Source organism: Ahaetulla prasina, chromosome 1 (genome assembly GCF_028640845.1).
Source record: "Ahaetulla prasina isolate Xishuangbanna chromosome 1, ASM2864084v1, whole genome shotgun sequence".
NCBI classification, from domain to species: Eukaryota; Metazoa; Chordata; class Lepidosauria; order Squamata; family Colubridae; genus Ahaetulla; species Ahaetulla prasina.
In genome coordinates, this window is record NC_080539.1 from 281549331 (window position 1) to 281573032 (window position 23702).

The 23702-nt window shown below is 39.1% G+C and overlaps 1 protein-coding gene across 1 annotated transcript in view; it reads right to left on the bottom strand.

The window, feature by feature from the left end:
- ANO5 (anoctamin 5) overlaps positions 1–23338 on the bottom strand; it is a 73899-nt gene extending 50561 nt beyond the window's left edge. Inside the window, exons 1-2 of the mRNA XM_058161209.1 lie at positions 22553–23338; positions 5045–5115 (exon numbers count right to left, since the gene is read on the bottom strand). Of these exons, the coding sequence (XP_058017192.1) occupies positions 5045–5115; positions 22553–22613 (132 nt within the window). The 5' untranslated portion in view covers positions 22614–23338. The remainder of the gene's footprint in view (positions 1–5044; positions 5116–22552) is intronic.
- Between the last annotated feature and the right edge of the window lie 364 nt (positions 23339–23702).

The following is a 23702-nucleotide window of genomic DNA, read 5'->3' on the forward strand; positions in this document are numbered from 1 at the left end:
TCCCCTTATTTAGGTTTAGATTGATTTAAAAAGCAGTCTTATTCTTGAAAGTTGGTGAAAGTTGAGATAACCTGGAGATTGATTTTGTTGAGGGAGAAGAGTGGAGGCTCTTTCTAATGATATTTGCATGGGGAGAAGGCTACTACATCATCATCATCATCATCATCATCATTATTATTATTATTATTATTATTAATATTATTAATCTTTATTCATTAAACATGAAACTCGGACAACTGAACATTCAAAAAGGCATCACAAATACCATTGACTGGTGCTGATGGTTGATACGGGTTGCTGCCAGCATCCTAGGTATCAACCAAGTACCTTCTTAAGATATATGATGTTCCAAGTAGCGCAGTTTTTTGCAGTTCTGCTGATGTTATTGCTGGAAGCTGCAATTTGTTGATGTATTATATTATGATGATGATGATGATGATGATGATGATGATGATGATGATGATTACGATTATGATTATTTACACAAAATGACAGTATACATAGCAAACGAGATAACTATGCTGGATTTCGTATCACAGATCACTAGTAGAACACTTCCCAAGTGTTTAGGACTGCGTGATGTATCGGCGAATTATGCAAGCAGATCCCAGTAAGGTGGCCTTCTGCAGGTGACTAGTGGTGATCTTGTCAGCGCCAATTGCTTTTAAGTGCTTGCCTAAGTCTTTAGGCACAGCTCCCAGTGTGCTGAGTACCACTGGAACCACCTGCACTGGTTTATGCCAGAGTCTCTGCCATTCAATTCTCAAATCTTAATATCTGGTGACTTTTTCAAGTTGTTTCTCATCGATTCTGCTGTCACCAGGTATAGCAATGTCGACTATCCACACTATTTTCTTTTCCACAATCGTGATATCCGGGGTATTGTGTTCCAAAACTTTATCAGTCTGTATTCGGAAATCCCACAGTAGTTTTGCATGCTCATTTTCAATCACTTTTTCAGGCTTATGATCCCACCAGTTCTTTGCTACAGGCAGATGGTAGTTGTGACACAAGTTCCAGTGGAACATCTGAGCGACTGTGTTGTGACGTTGTTTGTAGTCGGTCTGAGCTATTGTCTTACAACAGCTCAGTATGTGATCAATGGTTTCATCTGCTTCTTTGCAGAGTCTGCATTTGGGATCATCAGCAGATTTTTCTATTCTGGCTTTGATTACATTTGTTCTAATGGCTTGTTCTTGGGCCGCAAGAATTAGGCCTTCTGTTTCTTTCTTCAATGTTCCGTTGGTCAGCCATAATCATCATCATTCTCATCATCCTCATCATCATCATCTGCATTTGGGATCATCAGAATAGAAAAATCTGCTGATGATCCCAAATGCAGACTCTGCAAAGAAGCAGATAAACCATTGATCACATACTGACCTGTTGTAAGACAATAGCTCAGACTGACTACAAACAACACAGTCGCTCAGATGGTCCACTGGAACTTGTGTCACAACTACCATCTGCCTGTAGCAAAGAACTGGTGGGATCATAAGCCTGAAAAAGTGATTGAAAATGAGCATGCAAAACTACTGTGGGATTTCCGAATACAGACTTATAAAGTTTTGGAACACAATACCCCGGATATCACGATTGTGGAAAAGAAAATAGTGTGGATAGTTGACATTGCTATACCTGGTGACAGCAGAATTGATGAGAAACAACTTGAAAAAGTCACCAGATATCAAGATTTGAGAATTGAATGGCAGAGACTCTGGCATAAACCAGTGCAGGTGGTTCCAGTGGTACTCAGCACTCTGGGAGCTATGCCTAAAGACCTAGGCAAGCACTTAAAAGCAATTGGCGCTGACAAGATCACCATTGGTCAGCTGCAGACGGCCACCTTACTGGGATCTGCTCGCATAATTCGTCGATACATCACGCAGTCCTAAAACGTTTGGGAAGTGACTAGTGATCTGTGATACGAAATCCAGCATAGTTATCTTGTTTGCTGTCATTTTGCGTAAATAAAATAATAATAATAATATTTCAGTAGCTCTTACAAGTGGAATTCAAGAACTAGTTTCTCCGTTCCTCTTAAAAGAGAAGCCTTAGTCCAGGCTAAATGGTCCCATTCCAAATCAGCCTGAAAACCAGCAGAAAAAAGAAAAAAATTATTTCCTGTTAATGGGCCGTGAGGTTACCAGTCTGTTTTTAATATATTTGATGGGGAGAAGTAATTAAAATGCACCCACTGTCATTTTCTACTCAGGATAGTGAAAGTTGGCATAGCTTTGGTCCAGGTGTTAGTGCTGTTTTTAAATTCCCCAGGGAACTAATCTAAGGATGGCCAAAAATAATTGACGTAATGGATATTATTTTAACTAGTTAAAAATGTTGTGCTTAGTGGACACCTATATGAATGACTTAACCTGCAAGAAAAATATATTAACTCAAATTAATGAAAAGAATGGAAAAATGAACATGAGATACACACATTCCCAAACTGGGGGAAAAAAATTCTTAGCAATCAAATGTAGAAAATAAAAACAATATTGCAAATGGTTAGCAATGAAAAAGCTGAACAGTGTTACAGGTCATCTACTTTCATTAATAATGTTTTTTAAAATACAACTTAGTACTTCAGCACTCATTCTGGGATGGACACTTACTGAGAATTAACTTGATATTGTTTTCAATCTGTTATGCATGAAAGATTTCATTCTGACAAACGGTGGAGATGATTACCATCATCATCATCATCATCATGATTATTATTATTATTATTTATTTATTTATTTATTTATTTATTTTATTTAATTTTTATACCGCCCTTCTCCCGAAGGACTCAGGGCGGTGTACAGGCATAATAAAAACCAACAATACAATATACAAATTTAAAATCCAATTTAAAAAACTTATTTAAATTAGCCCAATAATTAAAATTTACTCTACTAAAACCCCATTTAAAATTAATAAATTTAAAATTTAAAATCCCAATTTAAGCCAGCCCCGCGCGGATAAAAAGGTGAGTCTTGAGTTCGCGACGAAATGTCCGAAGGTCAGGAATTTGGCGTAAGCCCGGGGAAGCTTCGTTCCAGAGTGGGAGCCCCACAGAAGGCCCTTCCTGGGGGCCGCCAGCCGACATTGTTTGGCGGACGGCACCCTGAGAAGTCCCTCTCTGTGGGAGCGTACGGGTTGGTGGGAGGCGTATGGTAACAGCAGGCGGTCCCGTAAGTACCCAGGTCCTAAGCCATGGAGCGCTTTAAAGGTCGTAACCAACACCTTAAAGTGCACTCGGAAGGCCACAGGCAACCAGTGCAGTCTGCGCAGGAGCGGTGTTACATGGGAGCTACGCGTAGCTCCCTCTATCACCCGCGCAGCTGCATTCTGGACTAACTGAAGCCTCCGGGCGCACTTCAGGGGGAGCCCCATGTAGAGAGCATTACAGTAATCCAAGCGAGAGGTAACGAGCGCATGAGTGACCGTGCATAAGGCATCCCGATCAAGGAAGGGGCGCAACTGCCGAACCAGGCGAACCTGGTGGAAGGCCCTCCTGGAGACGGCCGTCAAATGATCGTCAAACGACAGCCGATCATCCAGAAGGACACCCAAGTTGCGCACCCTATCCTTTGGGGCCAGTAACTCGCCACCAACAGCCAGCCGCGGCTGCAGCTGACTGAATCGGGGTGCCGCCATCCACAGCCACTCCGTCTTGGAGGGATTAAGCTTGAGCCTGTTTCTCCCCATCCAGACCCGTACAGCCTCCAAACACCGGGACAGCACTTCAACAGCTTCATTGGGGTGGTCCGGGGTGGAAAAGTACAGCTGAGTGTCGTCAGCGTACTGCTGGTATCTCACCCCGAAACCACTGATGATCTCACCCAGCGGCTTCATGTAGATGTTGAACAGCAGGGGCGAGAGAATCGACCCCTGAGGGACCCCACAAGTGAGGCCCCTCGCGGTCGACCTCTGCCCCCCTGTCAACACCGTCTGCGACCGGTCGGAGAGATAGGAGGAGAACCACCGATATACGGTGCCTCCCACTCCCAATCCCTCCAACCGGCGCAGCAGGATACCATGATCGATGATCGATGGTATCGAACGCCGCTGAGAGGTCTAATAGGACCAGGGCAGAGGAATATCCCTTGTCCCTGGCCCTCCAGAGATCATCCACCAATGCGACCAAAGCTGTCTCCGTGCTGTATCCGGGTCGGAAGCCGGACTGGAACGGGTCTAGATAGACATCTTCATCCAGGTGTTGGGGCAGCTGTCGCGCCACGGCACTCTCTACAACCTTCGCAACAAAGCGAAGGTTGGAGACTGGACGATAATTAGCCAAAATAGCTGGGTCCAAAGAGGGCTTCTTAAGGAGGGGTCTCACCACCGCCTCTTTCAAGGCGGCAGGGAAAACCCCATCCAACAAAGAAGCGTTGATAATCCTCTGGAGCCAGCCAGTCCACAGCTAGGACTGTGTGATGTATTGGCAAATTATGCAAGCAGATCCCAGCATAATTCGCCGATACATCACGCAGTCCTAAACACCTGGGAAGTGTTTGACTGTTTGACTAGTGATCTGTGATACGAAATCCGGCGTAGTTATCTTGTTTGCTGTGTATACTGTCATAATAATAATAATAATAATAATAATAATAATAATAATAATAATAATAATAATAATAATAATAATAATAATAATAATAATAATAATAATAATATTTAAAACCAGCTCTGCTCAATAAGGTCACCTCCAGATGTATTGGCTTGGAATCGAAAGAACTGAAAACTTTTTTGAAAAGCAGAATATTAAGAATGGCTGCTTATCAGTGTGGCTACTGGTAGATTGCAAACTGCTTATTACATTGTGCTGGAAAGTCAACAAACATAAAATTCTGCAGGGCCACAACCAACAAGAATGCACAATCTTATTATTATAAATATATATTTAAATAGTATCTTTAAAATAAATACTAATTTAAAAAACATACAAATATGGTTTGAAGGGGTAAGGTTTGGTACTGTTTATAGTTGTTATCAAGTAACTCCCATCAATATTCAATCTCATTTTATAAAACCATTTATATTCACAATAAAAGCTTACCTCAGAATTGGCAGGAAATTCTGAATCTGTATTTGATGTAGTTTCAAACAAAGGTCCATTACTTTCTTCTCCTGAACAATATAGAAAAAAGTATGTTTACTTCTCATTTTCTATTATAAATATTGTTTTCATTTGCTTGTGTAAGACATATACATACACACAAAAGCCCTTTATTTTAAATGTATTAAAATATTAAGCAAGCAAACACCATCAACTTTTGCAATATTATTCAAATAATGCAACAGTAAAAGGGATTAAATTTAAACTTTATAATTTTTCAAATGCATATGAAAAGGTCTACACACTTGCCATCTTTTACTTATTTTATTATAATATTTGCTGTGAGCCACCTAGATCATTGGAAGTTGGGTTGCATACAACTTTAATAAATTAGATTTATTAATAATGTCAAAATGACTGTGACAAAAGCAGTAGGTTAATGTCCCTGGTAAAAATATTCTACAACTGCAGAGTGCCAATACTGAGAAGCCATTCTCCTAAACAAGCAATAACAACTTCACCTTTAGGACTGAAACAGCTATCATCTAACCAATTTTGTTTTATAGATGATGTACAATAAAGGCTATACTAATCTATACTTGCTGAATTATAAAAAAATATCACTGGAGGAATAACTCTGCTTTCATTTCTGACAATTAGTCCCAGATTTTAGCAACTATACTGAGTTCTTTATAACCCAGAAGCAGCAGCATGCAAGTGTCAATATATATCAAAAGGAAGAATGAAATTCTTCACCTCGTATATTGTTACATACTAAGCCATAGCTATATACATAGTAGTGTTTGCTCAAGGACCACTCGTTCAGTGACTCAACTCATGATAGCATTGAAAGAATGGTACTTATAATTGGTCCACATATCTACATTGGTTTCAGCATCACAGTTATGACATTGCAATCGTGTAATCGTGTGATTGCAATTTGTGACCTTTTTTGCCAGCTTCCTACAAAAAAAGTCAATGGGGAAAGCAGCAGGAGGTCACAAATGGTGACCATGTGATATTCTCACTTAACAATGACAAGGGATTTGCTTAATGATGGTAACCATAAGTTCCAGACTCTCCATTGCACAGTGACACAATCATGTGATATCATGCTTTATAGCCACATTGCTTAGTGACAGTTCCAATTATCTTTGTTAAGTGACGACTAGCTGTCGCTGGTACAGCAGAGTGATCAATAAAGTTCAGTTAGATCAATATTGCACATATTAACATGTGTATGCTCATGTCAACAATCCTCAACTTACAACAAAAATTGGGACCAGAATTTCCATGAATTTCCACAAGAGATGTGGTCCTTGCAGTCCCAGTTGTCATTGTTAAGTGTATATCTCACAGCTACCAGGTAGGGCAACTTTCTGGCACCTTCCCACAAGCAAAGTCAGTGGGTAAGATAGTACAAAGTTGTAAATCTCAGCCCCATAGGTAGACAAATGGATGTTGCCAGGTGAGGGAGATAGGGAGGGGCTATATGTGAGAACGTCTGAGAGATGCAGTTGGATCAGGGAGGATGCATAATAGTGCAAGGCAGGGTTGGGGAGTGTGGAGTACGTGTGCAAGAGATACTATACAAGTTGGGCAGGGTGCAACGAGGGTCAGGAAGCATGCAAAAGGTGCAGTGCAGTTCAGGGAGGGTCCGGGAGATATCATTTAGGTTAGGGCACATGAGGGTGTATGTGAAGGTGTGCAGGAGAGATGCAGCACAGGTGAGGGAGAATACAGACGTGTATGGTGCAGGAAGGTGTGAAAAGCTACATGAGAAGTATGGCATAGATCAGCCATGTGAGGCCAGAGAAGATATAGGGGGTAGGGGTGGGGAAACAAGAGGTGCAGTTTACATCAGGAAGAGTGTGCAGTGGTGTGGCATGGGTAGAGGGGGTAAGTATGATGGGGGAGTGAGGGGCCTGGTGTGGGTCAGAAAGGATGCATGGAGATATCATCCAGTACAGGGAGGATAGAATGTATAAGGCTGCAGTGTGGCTGAGGGAAGAGGATACTCATGAGAAGAAGGTACCTTCCTCACTGGCTTCCCCACTGACTTACTAGGGAAGGCACAGGGAAAATTTCAAATGGCAATCATGCAATTGGGAGGTGCTTGGCAACTGGTTGTAAGTATGAATGTATTTGACATTGGGCTGTCAGATCATTATCACATCACTGCAGGGGTGTTAGCATAGCCAGAACTCATATTACCCAAGCAACAAGTATTTTAAGAGTCTGCAAAGATATGTGGCTAACCAAACATATGCTGTACTTGCTATCACAGTTTCACTTAAACAAATATCAATGGATTTATATTTACATTTTTCATTATATTTAATATGTTACAGGAGTAGTCCTTAACAAACCAAATAATGAGCTCAACCTACAACTGAGTGTTAGTTTATTATTGTGGGTTGGCACCAAGCTAAAAACCAGCAAACTGTGAACTCTAGTCCTGCCTTAGGCATAAACCCATTTGGGTAACTATGGGTCTATTACTTTGTTAGCTCAAGGAAATGGGCAATGACAAACCACTTCCAAAAATAATAACAAGAAGACCATAGAGATTATCCATAGGTGTTAAAATTGAATCAAAATATACACAAAAAGAAAGAACTAGAATTGTAATATACTGTATACATTACAAAATTTATTCAAACCAATTTGTCCCAGGAATTATTATTGCTTCATTAGATATGGGCAACATGTTGTCCTTGAACTATTCCTGTATCTTGAAATGTATCAAAGAAGGAGCTGGTTTGGTATAAAACCATATAACTCTGAAAACAAAGTCCAGCATAACTTCTGCAGTGAGTGTGGCTTTATGAAAGAATTGAATAGCATTTATTTTCATTTTAGATTACTCTCAGTTTGCTCCGTCAGCCAGACTCAAATGATAATTTTAACAGAATTGATAAACACAAACTCTAGTTATTGTAGTTTGTTATTTCATACTGTTGAACTAACAATAGTTTTAAATATCTATACCTAAATTTATATTTAAACCATGGTTTTACTGCCAAATGTTAATAGCACAATTTCAGGACCATTTTAAAGGGTAGAAAGAGTGGGTATATAAATAATGTGCTTCCTACTTCCATTACACCATAAAATTCCAAAACCGCCTTCATAAATGCACATCAGTCTTTTCTATGATGTAATCACATCACCAGATAGTCTCCTGATGCTATCCAGATGGTTGAGAGGCCGTTCCAGTTCCCGACATTGCCTACCTCTGTGAATAGTTCATAAAAAATAATCACAAAAAAGTAGATTTTAAGCTTTAAAAAACCCAGTTTTTATTGTGACAATTTTTTCATTAAGAAATAAGTAGTATAAAAAAACAAATATGCAAAGCCCAACTTGAACAAAGGATAAAAATGGACATCTCAATAATGGAGCCATCTAAACAAAACTCCAGTTCCCTGGGAATGTCATGTCTATTAACATAACTAAGTTTTGAGGGTCTCCCAAAATGATAAAAGAGACAGTAGGGATGATAACAGCTATAAGATATTCAGAATCCTGTCTCTGAAAAGTTGTAAGAGATTTTGACAACCAAATGTTTAAATTACATATACAGTAAAGAGGAAATTCAGTAAAAGCCAAGGTGATAATTGCATGTATTATTTCTACAATGAAGTATGGTTTACACCAGGGGTGTCAAACTCATAGCCCGTGGGCTGGATGCATCATGCGCTGGCCACGCCCACCCACAGTTTAGCGAAGGGGGAAAAGTAGTGATATGTCACATGACGTGACATCACAAGTTTGACACCTGTGGTTTACACTGTTCTTTAGAAACTTTGTTAAATCACAACAAGAACAAAAAAGAAACATTTTGGTTTCCCTCTTCTAGGAACTGCAGTAAGGCTAATGTCACAATTGGTTTTCAAATTGCACTGTTCTAGCAGAAACAGTAGCCTTTGGATGTGGTTTAGTTGGGCTGTAGCTTTGCGGTATTGCTCAACTTTTGGTTAAATGTTCCTCTGCTTAAATCTTTCTTCCTATTACTTGTTTGGTTCTCAGTTCCCTTATTCACAGCAAATCTCTCAACTCCCTTGCCTAGCTCAGTGTAGCTATGGTGACACATAAACACAAGTTTACTGCAATTTGTACTTAAAATTATACCAATGTTTATTGCTAAGCCATTTATATGGCTTGTTTAAAAATGCATGAGTAAAACCAGTCATAATCGTTTATAACCTTCACTCCTACATAATGGATATGAACCATTCAACAGAGTTGTTTATCATGAAAAGTTTTAATTCCAGAGACATCATAAATTGACTTATTCTGAATGGAAATCAATTCTATCAAGATAGATGTAGTTCAGGTTGCTTCTGAACCCAAATCTCACCATTGTTCTCCAACTGAGGCAAATCCAGGAACATATTTTATAAATTCATGTGATAGGCCAAAGGAATCTCTTTCAGGAACATGTCCATCAAAAGATATGTGAAGATAACTCTAGGTTTGACCACTATTATAGATTCTATAGGGGCTGCCTTTGTTCCTGCTCTGGAAACTTCAGTTGTATAAGCCTGACCGGTTGATGGGGGGGAAAAAAAGCACACTGGTGTTAAAGCTGGTTGCTAATTTACATATGAGGCAATACCAAGTGCTGATCATTAGACCAGTGTTTTGGAAACTTTCAGATGTGTGGACTTCAATTCCTTGAACTGCCAAGCCAGAATTCTTAGAGTTGAAGTCTACTCATCAGAATGTTTGAAAAACTTTGGATTGCACCATTCTATTTGAGAAAACCTGCTTTTCTTTATGATGAATCTTCCCATTTACTGAAATCATCTGAGGAGACTAGCCTACAGTAGGCCCAAGTATAAAGCAGGGATTTGGAATTAGGATTTCTCAGCCGCTGAACTAATTTTTTGGAATGCACTCCCTATTAGCTGTTTAAAAGACCCTTGAAAGACTTTTTCTGAACAGGTTTTTTTAGTGTTGATGAGCTTATTAAGAAGTTCACTTGCCAGATTTTGGTTTCAATTGCTATTTTAAGTGTTTCTAATGTTTAATTTTAGATTTATTTTCTTTATAAATTACCAAATGGTTTTTAGCAATATTATACAAGCAAAATGTGGCAATCACCTTTGTATTTCCACTTTTTTAAAAAGATTCTCAAGATACTTTAAACAAACAAAACTACCTTTCAATTTTTATTCTAGATAATCTCAAAGGGGGGGGGGGAATCAAGCAAGCAACTCCCACAAAATGAAGTGCTTCAGATATATTTGATTACAATTTCTCCTATCATTAGCCAGTATAATCTTCCAGGATTGGTGGTGTTCGAATCCAACATATTTCTCAGATTAGACTAGAATACAATTTATTATTATTATTATTTTTTATTGGCCAAGTGTGATTGGACACACAAGAAATTTGTCTTGGTGCATATACTCTCAATGTACATAAAAGAAAAGATACCTTTGTGAAGAATCATAAGGTACACCACTTAGTGATAGTCATAGGGTACAAATAAACAATCAGGAAACAATCAATATCAATATAAAAACTAATAAAGATTAGTTTTAAATTTAGAAATATAATCTTTCTCTCCTTGAAATAATTGTGAAATCCCTTTACCATTTAGCTTTGGGATACACTCATGACAAATTAAGAAATGGCTGTTAGCTTTATCATAGTTTTGGGTTTGTTTGGGTTTTTTTGCTGTTGTTTTTTAAGTATCCATTTTCTGTATTTAGTTGTCAGGCTTGCTCAACATTTGCTAACTATAGCTTCTTGGATCTCCTAACTTGTAGTTTAGAAAACCTCTTTGAATAACAAACCACAGATCACTGTATAATTTTCAAAATCAAACTAAGAAAAAAATTAAAGACCAATGTTAAATTTATGGGCAGTCGCTGACACAGGCAGTTCTAACATCCTGCCATATTACTGATGCTTCTGAAATGTTCCTGATATTAAAACAGTTCTGCTGGAAAAATGTATCACAACTTAGAATGCCAAATTATAAAATAGCAGCATACCTATAAATATTAGGGCTCCTGCAGAGTCCCAAAGAATATCAGAATGTTGAAAAATTGAATGAATAAATAAAACACTGACCAAATAAAGAAATTCTAGATAAACATATGTTGTGTAACTGATTTCAGTATTTAACTTCAAGATATCTGATAAATATTTTATTTTCAATTGTCTTCTTGTGAAATTAGTCCCAAAATCATTAAATTCAACATGAGCTTAGGAAAAGAGTTTTCAGCAATATACTGTATATTTTGAGCCAGGAATGCAGAAACCTATGCTGCTTGGGGAAAATATTTTTCCAAAGTTAACTTCAGAAGAAAATTATTTATTTGATCTTTCAATGGCAGCTAGTCTTTAAAGTTTTAAGGAATGTTTTATTTTATTTCCTAGTATTTTTATACATGCATGCATTGATTAATTATGCACTATCCAGTCAGTATCAATGCTTAATGACTATATCGATTTTCTCCATGATAACCTGTCGGGTCTTTTAATGGTGCATTGTAACTATAACTGAGTCCATCTACCTTGCATATATGCATGTATGTATGTTCATTATATTTCTGTTAGACTAGTTGATACAACAATTCCAATTTGAGATAATCATACAATTTTACATGTCAAGGCCAGCAGTATAATACTGTAATCTAGCACTGATCAATCACCAATATAGCTTTCCTATACTCATATAGGAAAATTAGGAAATATCCTGCACAAACCATGAAATTCTGAATAACAGTAACAAAGAAATTACTAGTGTTTATCTGTCACAGGAGTCGAGTTGATGGATCTAGCACAGGGGTGTCAAACTCAATTTCATTGAGGGCCACATCAGGGTTGTGTTTGACCTTGGGGACCAGGGTGCACATGGCAAGCTTGATGTTACTTGTGTTGGGGGCCTCTGTGGTGGCCTGAGCGCTCTGCTAGGGAAAATAGCTCCCGAGTTCAATTTTCAGCCATGACAGCCTCCTGCTGCCCTCTGCCAGTGAAAATGGAGCTCAGGGGGTGCCTCCCCAAGCTCCATTTTTGCTGGCAGAGGGCAGCAGGAGGCATTGCAATCAAAAACAGAGCAGCCCTCCTCATGTCTGTTTGTCAGAGACACTGTGGGCTGGTCCTTTGCTGTTTCTAGGGCAGCCCTATGGGCCAGATGTAAGCCACTCCGTGGGCCGGATCTGGGCCCCGGGCCTTGAGTTTGACACCCCTGATCTAGCATATCATCAAGAAATGAAAATGAAATTTGAATCATTTGGAGCAACACAATAACTCAATCTGCTGAATTCAAAATTGCCTTACCCCATCTCATACTTCCCTGAGTGCCCTTTTCAGAAGTTTCTGCTCATTAATATCAACAACAGAATGAATAGCAATTATCTGCTTGATAATGCATGCTACAAAATTAAATGAAAAAACCACATCCTTAAGTCCTTTAAGTTCCCTAACCCAGTGATCCTTTAACAAATTCCATACAAATAATATTCAACATTTCAATATTGATATATTTTATGTTCGTAAATCATGTGAAAGAACAGCTTTATGCCTTGTGAATCTTTCTGTAACTATAATGATAGGATATTACCCTATTCCTTTCATGTAATAGCATGGAATAAATAAGGGGAAATGAACAATTTCTAATCAAATTACTGATGAGCATGTATTGTTCATCATTGTATCACTTCAGTCACTTGCTTAAAATAATAATGTATTTCTTATTTTGTATTTTCACTAGGTATACACAAAGACTGCTGCTGTTGAGGTGGGTATATGATAAACACGCAAACATAATGTAGGCCTCATCCCAAGGGTAAGTTAATTATTCTGTAAGAGATGTTCAACAAACCAAAAATACATTTGGTTAAGTAGTACCCTGAGAATAGTCATTAGAGCTCTTCTTGCTTCAAAACATGATTCCAGGGGGAAAAAAATCATTTTGAACCAGGCACAAGTGCAAGACCCACCATCTATTCATGAAATTAAAAGTGCCATAGATTTAAAACTTAGCTAATGAGAAGACTCCTTAAAACATCATTTTTAGACTCTAAAAAAGCCTAGAAAAGAAGCCTGAGGTTCTTATGGAGATTGTATACTCTTGGGAAACACTTCTGAAAAATTTCTGACATATACAAGGCCCAAATACCTAACTTATCTCATGTTTACTGGGAGTGTGGAAGAAATAAATTACATGTTACATGGCAACACATGTAACACTGTTAACACATGTAACAATTGCCAGCTTTAAACAGGTTTATTATACCGGTTTCATTAGCATGTGCAAAACGATTGGCATCACGTAGTCTTCATGAATTTCTGGTAATACTATAGAAGTGGTTATGCATGCTAACTGAAACCTTGTTGACTTTTTTTCGTGAAACAAAAAAAATGAACTTGTGATCTATGGTTTTGAAGATTAGGCAAGATATAAAAAAAGGAGTTATATTGTTACCATAGATTAAGATGTAAACTTAAAATTGCACTTACAATTGATGTAAAGATTAGAAGCTACCTCTTTGTATCTTTTTCCATTCTTTTATTTTTTTCTTTGAAATTTTAGCTTTCTATTCAATTTTTTTCTTTTATTTCTCTAATTTAATATTAGCTTGTATTCATTTTTATCCTTTTAAAAAGTATTTAATAACAGTTACAGAATAAAAAAAGTGGGAATATGCCTCAATGTATAGAATAACTATAAAATTACTTTTAAAGTAAAAGTGAAGAAATTAATTCTAACTAGAAACCATTCTTAGGCTCTAACTTTATATAGAAAACATGCCACATCCAAAATTTGGGTTTTAGAGTTTATATTTTAATTCTATGTATAGAATTCTATGTATAACATATAAAGTATATTAGTTTATGGTACAATGTATCATGAACCCCCCAAACTGAGCTAAATAAACCATGATTAAATTAATTATGACAACAAATGCAAATACAGCCATAAACTGTGTAAAATTATTTATTGCCGATTATGCACTGGTATCTTATCTTATTCTAACACTTCAAAGACAAGAAGTAAAACACTTGAGGCCCCTAAATTTCAAAAATTCCTATCCTTTTGCTCACCTGAGGAAAGAAGAAATTCCATCTTTGTGCAGAGCTGAAGAAATTGTTTAGAGGAAGATTTGTGTGGTGCTATGACACAATTGCCTACAATACCTTTGCTAGCCCTTTAAGAGACTACTTTGCCACTCTAAAAAGCAAAATAACTATCATAGTTTTTTAAATTAGCTTATCTTGGTCCTTCAATGGTATCTGACCTGGGATATGACAAATGGTGAATAAACGCAGCTTCATTTTTCAGTCAAAGGGCAAAAAAGACGAAGTGAGTGGCTGTTTCCTGACTTTATAACGATCTACACTGAGTCACCTTTCCTAAACTTAAAGAAACATGCAAAGCAAATGTAACACTATTCCAAAGTTTCTTTTGGAGACAGGCAGTTATTAATAAGATAAGGAAGAGTCTGTGTTTTTAACCAACCAACAGAAAAATAGAACTTTTGAATGCTTATCTGAATAGCTTCCCAAAAGCTTTACTAATTTTTTAAATTTGTTTTCAGTAGCATGTTCATTGACATTGTCATTAAAATTAGCACTTTAAAAGCATGACAGCTGGGGTCTGGCTTGGAAAGATTGCCAGAAAAAAGAGTATTTTCCAATTTTCAGACAGACATTTCCTCCAGATGTTCTACTGTTTCCAAGTTGAGGGAATGTATATCTGTATTCAGTTATATGACTGGGAGATTATAGTTCCATGTATTTGCACATACAAATGCTATGGATATGTGTGGGGATAACAATGAGACAAAAAATGACAAATTATAAAATATGTGCTGTGCTGTGAATTCTACTCTCTTTTTTTTGCACTGGCATGCTTTGACAGATAAGGGTCAGAGCTTAAGTCATAATACTTGTTTTGCAGTTTAACAAAATCTTGACTTGCAATGGATGCCCTTGGTATTTACTGGCATGATAGAAAGGAAAGTTTTGTTTGATATTATCTGGATCCAACATCATCACCGCCTGCTGCCACCGGTGGCCTCCCATCGACCAGTGCACTCCCATAGAGAGGGTCTCCTCAGGGTGCCGTTGGCCAGACAATGTCGGCTGGCGACCCCCAGGGGGAGGGCCTTCTCTGTGGGGGCCCCAGCCCTCTGGAACGAACTACCTCCAACGTTGCGCCAACTCTCTGACCTCCTAGCCTTCCAGCGTGAGCTGAAGACTCTTTTATTTCATCGAGCAGGACTAGCCTAATAGTTTTTAATAGTTTTAATTAGTTTTTTAAATGGGTTTTAGCAAATTTTTACATTTTGGCCAATTTAAAAAAAATTTTTTAAAATGGTTCTTAACTTTTGTATTATTGTTTTTACTTGGCTGTAAACCGCCCTGAGTCCTTCAGGAGAAGGGAGGTATAAAAGTTGAAATAATAAATAAATAAATAAATAAATAAATAAATAAATAAATAAATAAATAAATAAACAAACAAATAAACAAATAAACAAATAAATAAAAAATAGCTTAATACATCTTCAAGATTAAAAAATTGCAAACCAGAAGGCCAAAGTTTTGGGGGGGGGGAATTGAGTTCAAATATAATGTGCTTTATCTTTTGAATAAAGAGCTTGAAGACAAAACATGACCTCTGTACTGTTGATAGGAAAATGTCAAGAAAACTACCACTATAATAGTTTTTCTCAAGGAAGAGCAGTCAGAAAATGCAGTGCAAAATTAAATGTAATGACTTTTTTCCTCTTACAGAACATGCTCAGTAAAAGCTTTTAGAATACCATCAGCTATGTACTTTGTAAATATTAACCTTTCCCTTAGTCATAGAGAAATAATTCCATTACAGTCTGCTTCAGGAAAATGACTTATAAATGCTATAAATAATTTAGACAATGTTTTCAAAAGTGAAATGTTTCTCAAATTATCCTATAATTAGCGCAGAAAACATATTTTCCAGTGCAATGATAGTAACATACTTTTACTTTCAACTTATGCTGGTATATCTCACCTCATAACTACAAGGATACTAACAACTATTCGTATCATACTTTTCATCATGTAGTCCAAGACAACCTAGAAAGCTAAGACAAAGTAAAAAACCAGTAATATAAATTAACATAACAATATATTTGCAAAATCTTAATAAAACAGAATAAAATAAAAATCAGGAAAAATGGGAGGGGGGAGTAAATGCCAGAAAGATTGCAAATAATTGTGGGAGGAAGTCAACAAAGTTGGCTTTTAAAAAACAAAGAATTAAACAGGAATGTTTTAATTCTGAAGTGGGAGGCCAAACAAGGAAATACTAGGCAAACGTCCTAAGTAGGCAGTTCCAATATCTAGATAAAGCTACAAAGAAGATTCTGTCTCTTGTCCAAGCAAATGTGACTTTGGAAGTGACAAGAAAGCCACCACAAATTAACCTAATAGCAAGCAGGCAGACTGAGGATGAACTGTGATATCCTGTTTATAAATAATATACAGCTAAAAAGTCAACATGCTGAGTTGCTATAAACTTGGATATCTACGGTAGTACTGAAGTCAGGATCCGAAGAAATCTTCCAAAAATGTGCCTTTGGTTTTTTGTTGTTGTTTGTTTATTTGTTTTTAATTTATATCCCACCCTTCTCCGAAGATTCAGGGTGGCTTACATTGTGTTAAGCAATAATACAATGTAAGTTTTTAAAGGAGTCCAATCGATTCTAGCATAAGTGAAAGCCATATTTTTCTACTAGTATTCTGATGCACAGCTATTTCACATACATTATATCTTCACTTATTAACCATCACCCTGCTCATCAGTAATATCACGTAATGATATTGGAATTTCCCAAGCTTCTCTGGAATCTGACAGTACAGAGACTCTTTACTAGATAGGTGTCCTCAACAAACTAACTACATTAATTTCACATTTCCATATAGTTTTCCCAATGGCGGTCACTTTTTTCTACATACCTAAATAACTATACCCTTTAACTAGTATATGTGCAATAAAATAGCTGGACCAGGAAATTGGTGTGAAATGAGTTGTTAACTGTTACTGAAGCAGCAATTTCTACAATTCTTGCAGTATTTTCTATGCACAGCTGATCATCGCTTAACAACTATTCATTCAGTGACCATTCAAATTGAGAAGCTGCTTAATGAATGGTATTTATACCTAGCTTGCATTTACAAGCTCCTAGCATTCTGGCATCATGTGATCAATATTTGTAATCTTGTTTGCTGGCTTCCTACAAGCAAAATTGATGAGGAATTTAGGAATCTACAAATGGTGATCACATGACCCCAGAAATTGTAATGTCATAAATGCCAGCTGGGCAAAAGGACCACTCATTCAGCACCAACATAACTTGGTGACCATGTGACCTCATACTTAACAATGTTGCAGGATTTGTTAAAAAAAGCAATTGTTAAGTGCCAGAATTTCCATTGCAAAACTGCATGAACATGTTGTATCAGGGGTGTCACACTGGTGGCCCGCAGACTGGATGTGTCACACGCAGGCCATGCCCACCCCACTCCACAAAGGTAAAAAAATCACAAAACATCACATGATGGTAATGTGACACCGAGAATTTGACACCCATGTGTTACAACTGCACAACTTACCAGTGGAAATTCTGGTCTAATTACTGTGAAGAGTAGTGTAATAAATACCGTATATACTCGAATATAAGCCGATCCGAGTATAAGCCGAGGTCCCCAATTTTACCCCAAAAAACTGGGGTAAACTGGGGACTCGAGTATAAGCCGAGGGAGGGAAATGAGGCAGCTACCGGTCAGGGAAAGCCTCCCTCCCTCAGCCGAGAAGGCTGGCGGCTCCCCCGCCCCGCCCTCTCACTGCACCGGCAGGGCTTCCCCGCGCTAATGCAAAAGCCCGCCAAGTTTGCACCATCCGGTATAATGTGAAAAAAAGAAGAAGAAAAAAAACTCGAGTATAAGCCGTATATACTCGAGTATAAGCCGAGGGGACGTTTTTCAGCACAAAAAACGTGCTGAAAAACTCGGCTTATACTCGAGTATATACGGTACATGAAAAATAAATTAATAGGAATAGCCAGTATTACAGTCATATTATTATTATAATGTAGTAGATAATTTGAGAACAGGTTGGCGATGCCTAAATTCAGTGGAATATGACTAATTTAATGCAGTAGAATAGCATGCCCCTGGATCCAAAGATCATGTTACACTAATCCAAAACCCACGGGTATCATTTTGGTATGATAACAGCATGAAATGAACTGTTGATCTTTGAAGTGAAAGTTGAACTTTGAAGAAGAAGCAGGAAAGAAAGACTATTAATGCTTTTGAACTTTGGTGTTGGAGAAGATGCCAGAGATCATCATGGACAGCCCAGAAAACAAACAAATCAATTATCAAACAAATCAGTTCAAGGCACAAACGAACAGGGTTAGATCATCGTACTTGTCACATTATGAGAAAACTTCTTGAGAAGTCCATATTAGCAAAGGTGAAAGGTAAAAGAAAAGAGTGCCTAGATGCAAAGTGGATGGGCTTGATCATAGCAACAATGGGTGGGCCACTGGAACACCTGAACCATAAGGAAAGCATCAGGGAGAAAGATCCACCTATATAGTCAATAGGAGCCAAGACAAATTTGATGGCTCTTAATTTCTTATATAGATAAAAGTTGAAGTTGTACTGATTATCTTGGAAAATAAACCTAAGAGCAATGGTTGCGCAGTAGTTAGAATGCAGTACTGCAGGCTTCTGCTGACTGCCGGCTACCAGCAATTCAGTAGTTTGAATCTCACCAGGCTCAGGGTTGACTCAGCCTTTCATCCTTCCAAGGTCGGTAAAATGAGGATCCAGATTGTTGGGGGCAATATGCTGACTCGGTAAACCGCTTAGAGAGGGCTGTAAAAGCACTGTGAAGTGGTGTAGAAGTCTAAATGCTATTGTTAATACCTTAAAGTAGTATCTACACATTACGTAGTATCCAAACTACATCTATTTCACATAAAGCTCACTGGTTTGCAACTACAGCATTATTACAATTTACTCTGATGTTTCACCTTAAATATAAAACATGAAATTTGACAATGACATTAGATGTAAATTGTGCATATCATGAGTTTAAATTTTAAATCATTTCTTAACCTCAGAAAGAGCACTATGGTACCAATGAAATCCAAATGATTAAAATAAGATGCTGGAGGTAAAGTCTCCTTTGAGTCACTCAAAACCTGGAGATTATTTTATACTTTGTCCAATTTATATCCTGCCTTTCCTTTAGGAGCTCAAGCTACCAATGTGTAACTCTTCCTTCCAACTTTTTCCCTGCCACATCTCTGTGAGGTAGGCTGCACCAAAAGTGGTAGACCTATATCACGCAGTGCACTGAGAACCCTAATTTAACTTCTACATCAAGCTGACTTCATGGTCATGTCCAAATAGTTTTCTTGGCAACAGAATGAAAGTGGTTTTACACTGCTTTGTTCCAGAATACTTTTATAATTTTGCACTTAGTCTACAGCTCCAACATTATTTGCTTCCAATCCATATGCTCAGCTTCAGACCTCACATATAGCCAAGTATCAGCTGAACTGCTATATGTGAAAACAGGTTATGGTTTTTATACAGTATAGCTATTCTAGGAGGTGGTTGCTGAAGTCACTAATCCAAGCTAGCCATTTCCAGTATGTTATGTTTATGCCATTTGTACAGTGTTACTTTTTGGATTTCCTGTCTACCAGTTAGGTAACTTGTCCTTGTCAAATTCTTTTACTCTGTTTTTATCTTACTCCATCATCCTCACCTGTACCAGCAGAGTCTTATGCTGGTTCAGCTTCTTTTTCAAAGGCTGGTCCCAACTGGTGTTAAAAGGGAGTGAGAGATCTAGCTGTTGGCTCCTATTTTGTGGTGTGTCATGGGGCATGAAGCCACTGAGTGAAATCATCATCATTATGGGTTGAGTATGCTGAAGATACCCAGCTCTATATCTTCACCCCTGCTGACCTGAGTGATGCTGTGACTACACTCTGATGCTGTCTACAGGCTGTGGGGACCTGGATGTGGGCAATAGGCTTCATCTGAACCCTGGCAAGATTGCATGGCTTTGGATACATGGAACTTCAAGAACTGGGACTTATGACAGTTTTGGATGGGGTGATACTTCCCAAGACATATCCAGTCCACAATTCAAAGAACAGGTGGCAGTCACAGCTAGGTGACACTTTTGTGTGTCAGTTGGGGCTTTTCATGGATCAGGAGTCCCTGCACTCAGGTACTCAACCCTAATCATCTCATGTTTGGACTATTGCAATGCGCTCTATATAGGGCTACCTTTGAAAGCATTGACAGAGTGCAGTGGTGTGTGCAGTTCTTAAGGCCCCTAGGATGGCCCATGTTATACCTCTGCTTCAGGAGCCACATTGGTTTGCTTCCAGGTACAATTCAAGGTGTTGGTTATCACCTTTAAAGCCCTGCATGGCATGGGACCAGGCTACTTGAAGAACCATCTCACCCTGATGCAACTGACCCATCCAATCTGTGCTGGCAGAGGGGGCATACTGCAGATCAGTCAAGGAATTTTGGCTGGTGGGCTCCAAGAGAAGAGCTTCTCTGCCGTGGCTACTGCCTTCTGGAACATTTTACTCCCTCAGCTGAGATTAGCTCCCATCCTCCTGATGTTTTGAAAGAGCCTTAGGACCTGATTTTGCAAGATGGTTTGGTGATCCAATGGGGAAGCTTCATACTGAAGGTGGTTGACTAATTAAACTTCAACCCCACCTCCCCCACCCGAGATGGGTGGCAAATAAATGTTCTAAATAAATAAATAAACTTCTGCAGTACCTAAAATACAATCTGTCTTAATATTCACTTCATTGCCTGTAAAAATGTACAACCTAATTGCTGAACTGCTGCAAAAAGATACTACAGTATGTGGATTAAATTCTGAGAAGGCTTAGAATTCTGAGAAATTCTGAGAACCGTCCCAACTGTAATTCTTGGACTTATGATTGAAATACTCATGTGCTTCTTGGACACTTTCAAAAAGTTCAATAATCTGTGTATCTGCAATTAACATTTTCTAGAAAAAGAAGTATCATATAACTGACACTGTAATCGTAAATTAACTAAATAATCACTCCATCTTGCTTTATCTTTCTCCGATGAAACCATCATAGAAGACAAATAGGAGAAAATGAGCAGAAAAATCACAACAAAAATGAAACATTAACATCTAAAGAGGAACATAGGCCCATCAAGTTGAAGGTTTAAAGTAACTTCTGATGCCATCAGGTGAAATGGCACTTCAAGCAGTCCTGGGAAGAAAGACAAAGCTTGCTCCCAATTCTATTAAGAGGTGTGTTTTTCCCCCCATCATTTTATTACTTCCTCTCTTACAATAGCATATCTCTCATGCGTTTTAATATTTTTTCATTTAAAAGGGACTGAACAAACCCCAGGCTCAAAAAAGTTCACCCAGGGGTATATCTTTCTCAAAAACAATTTTAAAAAATCCTATTTTTTTTCTTAAGGTCTGTAGAGATTCTCAGTCATCCAGGTCATGGTTGTCCCAAAGGTACTTTTTCAGGATGGACTTCCTTGTTTTTTCTTTGAAGACATTTTGCTTCTCATCCAAGAAGCTTCTTCATCCAGTCAGAGCTGAAGAAGCTTCTTGGATGAGAAGCGAAAGGTCTTCAAAGAAAAAAAACAAACAAACAAGAAAGTTCAGTTGCCTCCTGAAAAAGCACCTTTGGGCAAATCAATTTTTTTCCTCTTTCTTGGAGAATTGTGGGTAAAATATACTTATTCCCCTAACTGTTTTGTTACTACTCTAAAAGCACCGAGGAGTGCCGGTCGTATATTCTCTCTCTTAGTCTACTCTAGACCTACTTCCCTACCGTTACTTCTACTGAACAGAAGGCAGGTATGCAGCGCTTCCTGTCCTTCAACGCTCTGTTTGCACGTGTATTAGTGTGCAATCTTGCGGAACAATGAATGCAGGAGTGATCATCTGAAGCGGCTTTTTTTGGGGGGGGGGGAGATAAAATGCCAACATTTTTTAAGAGGGTGCCGCCCTCCTGGGACGGCCGCCTGGGAAGCTACGCTTTTCTTCTTATTGACTCCAGAACCTCAACTTCACCGATCTTCTCTCCCCACCACGGCTGGGCAGCTGGAAAAATCACGCCTAAAGCAAAGCATTTATTTTTATTTGAACATATCGGACGTTCCCGGCTACCAGTCGGACCCGACGATCAGGCCGGGACCGGGTTACGACATCGCCCTGCCCAACCCGGATCCTGCCGGGTTGGATTAGCACCGTTATATATATCCGAAAGCAGAAGGCCCCCCGAAACTTCAGCATCGCGATAGGGAGAAGCCGTAGAAACGGCGGGGATTGAAGCAAGCCCGAAGATTCCCGATGCCTCGGCGAGATGAAAGGACGACGAGTTTCTTCTTGGGCAACCCTCTTGCAAATGAAGGAACCACGAAATCTCCCGCCCCTCCTCTTGGCCTACTACTCACCGTCGTGGGTCTGCCCCATCTCGATCAGGGTCTCCTCGTTTTTCTTCCCCGCGCGGTTCATGGCTGCTGGGAGAGCAGGCTGGAGGGAAGGGGTAGCAAAAAACAAACAAACAACAAAAACCAGCCCGGAATCCAGCGGGCAAAGTCAGACTGAAAAGAAATGGAGGGCGGGCCAGGCTTCGGCGAAACGCGAGCGCACCACCCCCTTTTTTTTCGCCTTCTCAAAGTCCTCCGCCTCCCGCTTATCTGTCTTCTCGGGAAAGTCGGGAAAGCGGCATTAATGAGTTTCTGTCATACCAACTCCAGGGACTGGGAAGGAGATGCCAAGGGTGGGAGGGGTGCCGCGTGGGGGTGGGGGACGGGAGGGGAGGATGGCTCAGAGTTGTGAAAAAGGGAGGGCTCAAAGACTGAAAGCGGTGGTGGGAGGGGGGGAAGTGGAGGAAGAAGCGAAGATTTTGGTGAGTCAGGGTCTTGCGCGCGCGCTCTCTGCCAATGTGCAGTCTCGGGTTACCCGACAGCTTGCGTCACGGCGCGAAAGAGGGGAGGGCGAGAAGAAAGGCGTCGAGGCATCGCGCTGTTTTGCTGGCCTCTTTCTCTTCGTCCCCCACTATCTCTGTCTCTGTGAGGCATTCTCTCGCGCTCTCTCTGTCTTTTGTATCTGTCTGTCTGTCTCTCTATCTGTCTGACTCTCCCTCTGTCTGTTTCTTCCACCTTCCCACTGAGTCCTTGAGTGCTGATGCTGCTTTCTGGGTGGAACTTTCTCTCTCTCTGTCTCTCTCTCTCTCTCTCGAGCCGGTTCATTCCCACATTTGCATTGACCAAGTGAAGTAATCGAGAGTTGAGCTGGTTTTCCAGTTCTTCCTTCCTTCCTTCAATTCTTCCTGCTTCTCTAAAGTGGAGAGGGAATTTTGGGGTTTTTTGTCACGTGACTCTTTCGCAATGTTATTGCAATGAGTTCATTCTTAATAATCTGCAAGAACAACTCAAAACGCTTTGACTTTTCAAAGGACTAGAAGACAATATAAAAAAAGTTACTTTGGGTTACTCACTATTTTTCTTGATTAGCGCCACCTCGCAGGAAAAAGACTACCAATAAAGGAGAATATTTGTAGCTCAGGGTTGAAAGGACCAGTCCTTAGTGCTCTCTGAG